The sequence below is a fragment of the Rhagoletis zephyria genome, unplaced genomic scaffold, assembly GCF_001687245.7.
Source record: "Rhagoletis zephyria isolate East Lansing unplaced genomic scaffold, Rhagoletis_zephyria_1.1 Rzeph_scaffold_20283, whole genome shotgun sequence".
NCBI lineage: Eukaryota > Metazoa > Arthropoda > Insecta > Diptera > Tephritidae > Rhagoletis > Rhagoletis zephyria.
The window spans coordinates 2,236-4,403 of record NW_016177342.1 but is presented as its reverse complement, the minus strand read 5'-3'; the positions used below and the strand labels follow the sequence as shown (position 1 = coordinate 4,403).

The window sequence follows — 2,168 nt, the reverse complement described above, 5'->3', positions numbered from 1 at the left end:
TGGAGGAAGAAGAGTGTCTCGAAGCAACCAAACTGGCTGAGTCGACCGACAGCCAAAAAGAGTGCTGCTACGACCCAATTGGCTTTATAGCACACCAGCAGCAACGAGCGCAAAAATAAAACTAAAAGAACGTGGAAAAGGTGGCAAAACAAACGCGCCAATATTTTTACGCAATTTAACAAGTGTTCTTTTTCCTTTGGTATTTTCTTTTTTTTTTGATTTGATTTAATTCATTTCGTTTTTATTTTTTAATCGTTTTTTGTTGCCTTTGTTGCTCATTTATGTAATTAATTTTTGGAGTAATTTGTGCGCAGCTATAAATAAATCTTGCTGTTCTTCGCTTTGTTCATTTACAATTTCCTTGCCTTTCCTTTTTCGCGTTGATGAAAAAGTTTGACCTCGGTTGGCTTTTGTGAAAGGGAGTGCCGTGAATGGGTTTAATTGAAGGTGCTTTAAAACTTTGTAACAACCATTGAGAAAGTTTCAAAAAGGCCAAAAATATTTGTGAGTAAATTAAATGCTTAACTTGGTGAAGATTACAGAAAAGTTTATTTTTATTTTTTATTTTGGAAAAGTTTTCCTGTGATGACAAAAATTTAGCAAATTATAAGAGCTTATGTACAGATGTACAAAAGTTTGTTTTAAAGCACTTAAGAAGACTTAAGAAACAAATAAACGAAATTCCGATTATTAACTTAAGTACGAGTAGTCACAAGCGTTTTGCAGGTCAAACCTAACGTTTGCAATATGATCCTAAAGAGATGAAATAAATTTTCGAAATAATGTTAGAAGAAGGTTACTGACAGTCCAGAATCAAATCAGTTCTTAAAACAAGCTAACCTTTTCTTTTGATGATGAGCGCGTCGGCCGTTCAAAGGAAAATGACAAAGATTTGAGGGCATGCATCTGGAATGTGGGACCCTTAATGGAGAAGGTGCCTCTGCTCGGCTGGTTGATGTCCTCGGAAAGACTAAAGCTGACATCAATGCTATGCACTGGGCGGGAGAAAGTGGCAAACAAACATTGGGCCTTGCGACGTCTAAAGGAGTGCAATTTCGGTGATGGATTTATTGTTGGTGATAGACTTTGTCGTCGAATACTGTCGTTAAGCCGGGCAAATGACTTTCTCACCACAATCCACATCAAAGCGAGATTCTTTAACATTTGGTAAACCTGTGTCCACGCCACAACGAAAGAAAAGTACGACACGATAGAAGACCTATTTTTTGAATACAGGAGCGCTGCCTCTATCATGATATTAAAACCCGCATCTTTGGTCCCACTGACGCAAAATTCAGTTTTCACGACGAAACGTTGTAGAACGGACTGATTTGATCGGCTTTGCTGATACATGAAACATGGTAATACGCAGTACTAGGGTTCCAACCACACGTTTTCCTCCGTATCGACAAGCAAGAAACCAAACCGAGCATTTTGTTATTGATGGAAGACACTCTTGCAGTATTTCGGAAGTGGGTGCTGCAAAAAATGTGCCTATAAGCAAAGCTCATCGTCGAAAAGCTGCATTCACAACAGAAGGCCAGTTTATTCGCCAATCGACTCGCACACCTGCACTCAGACAGCACTCCTCACTTTTTTTAATCCAAGAACTGTTTTATTTTCAAAGCGGAAGTTATTTAATTATGATTTTATTTAAGTGTAAGTGTGTTTGACTGTGTTGGTCAATGCGATAACAAAATATTTAGCAATACACAACCAGAATTTAATATCCGTTCACTGTAATTAATGATAAATTGTGAAATAAATTGACTTGCGCCCTTCTGTCGTGAAACACCATCGTTAAGGACGAAGATGTGGCAGTCGCCATTAATGCTGCTACTGTTACCACGCTTCATTAACGGCCAGACAACAAAAGCCACATGACAACATATTTGATGAAATGCTGAACATAGGGAATGGTAGGAAACTTTGGCAACTTGCACTGGCGACAAGTGTTGATGTAATCAACAAAACGATGCTGTATTATTTTCGGACGATTTTCATTATGCCCGTCTCCGAATAAAACGCAGGCAAACAGTCAGTTGTAGGAGGAAAAAAATTAAGATAAAAGGTAGCAAATTATGGCAGTAGCAACCCTAACATCTCAACCAAAGAAACAAAAACAACCACACGGCATTGACACGTAATTGAGGTGGTAGTAAAATAAA

The 2,168-nt window shown here is 38.2% G+C and overlaps 1 protein-coding gene across 2 annotated transcripts; it reads right to left on the bottom strand.

The window, feature by feature from the left end:
- Positions 1 to 603: 603 nt before the first annotated feature.
- LOC108380767 (uncharacterized) lies at positions 604 to 1,203 on the bottom strand. Of its 2 annotated transcripts, XR_001849584.1 has the most exons (3): positions 1,132 to 1,203; positions 841 to 1,039; positions 604 to 753 (listed from the first exon to the last, which is right to left on the bottom strand). XR_001849584.1 is itself a non-coding variant. In XM_017637161.1 (2 exons), the coding sequence occupies exons 1-2, from the start codon at positions 1,141 to 1,143 to the stop codon at positions 691 to 693; spliced, it is 366 nt and encodes a 121-aa protein (XP_017492650.1). In that variant the 5' UTR covers positions 1,144 to 1,148; the 3' UTR covers positions 604 to 690. The 2 variants fall into 2 exon arrangements, 1 of the variants encoding a protein (XP_017492650.1); XM_017637161.1 differs by having other exon boundaries at positions 841 to 1,148.
- Positions 1,204 to 2,168: the final 965 nt, after the last annotated feature.

What these genes read in the sequence shown, in the direction of transcription:
- LOC108380767 (XM_017637161.1), bottom strand. Translation starts at nt 1,143, where the DNA reads ATGTGGATTGTGGTGAGAAAGTCATTTGCCCGGCTTAACGACAGTATT. An exon ending in GCTCATCATCAAAAGAAAAG is followed by an intron (nt 754 to 840) that starts GTTAGCTTGTTT and finishes TCATCTCTTTAG; the next exon opens with GATCATATTGCAAACGTTAG.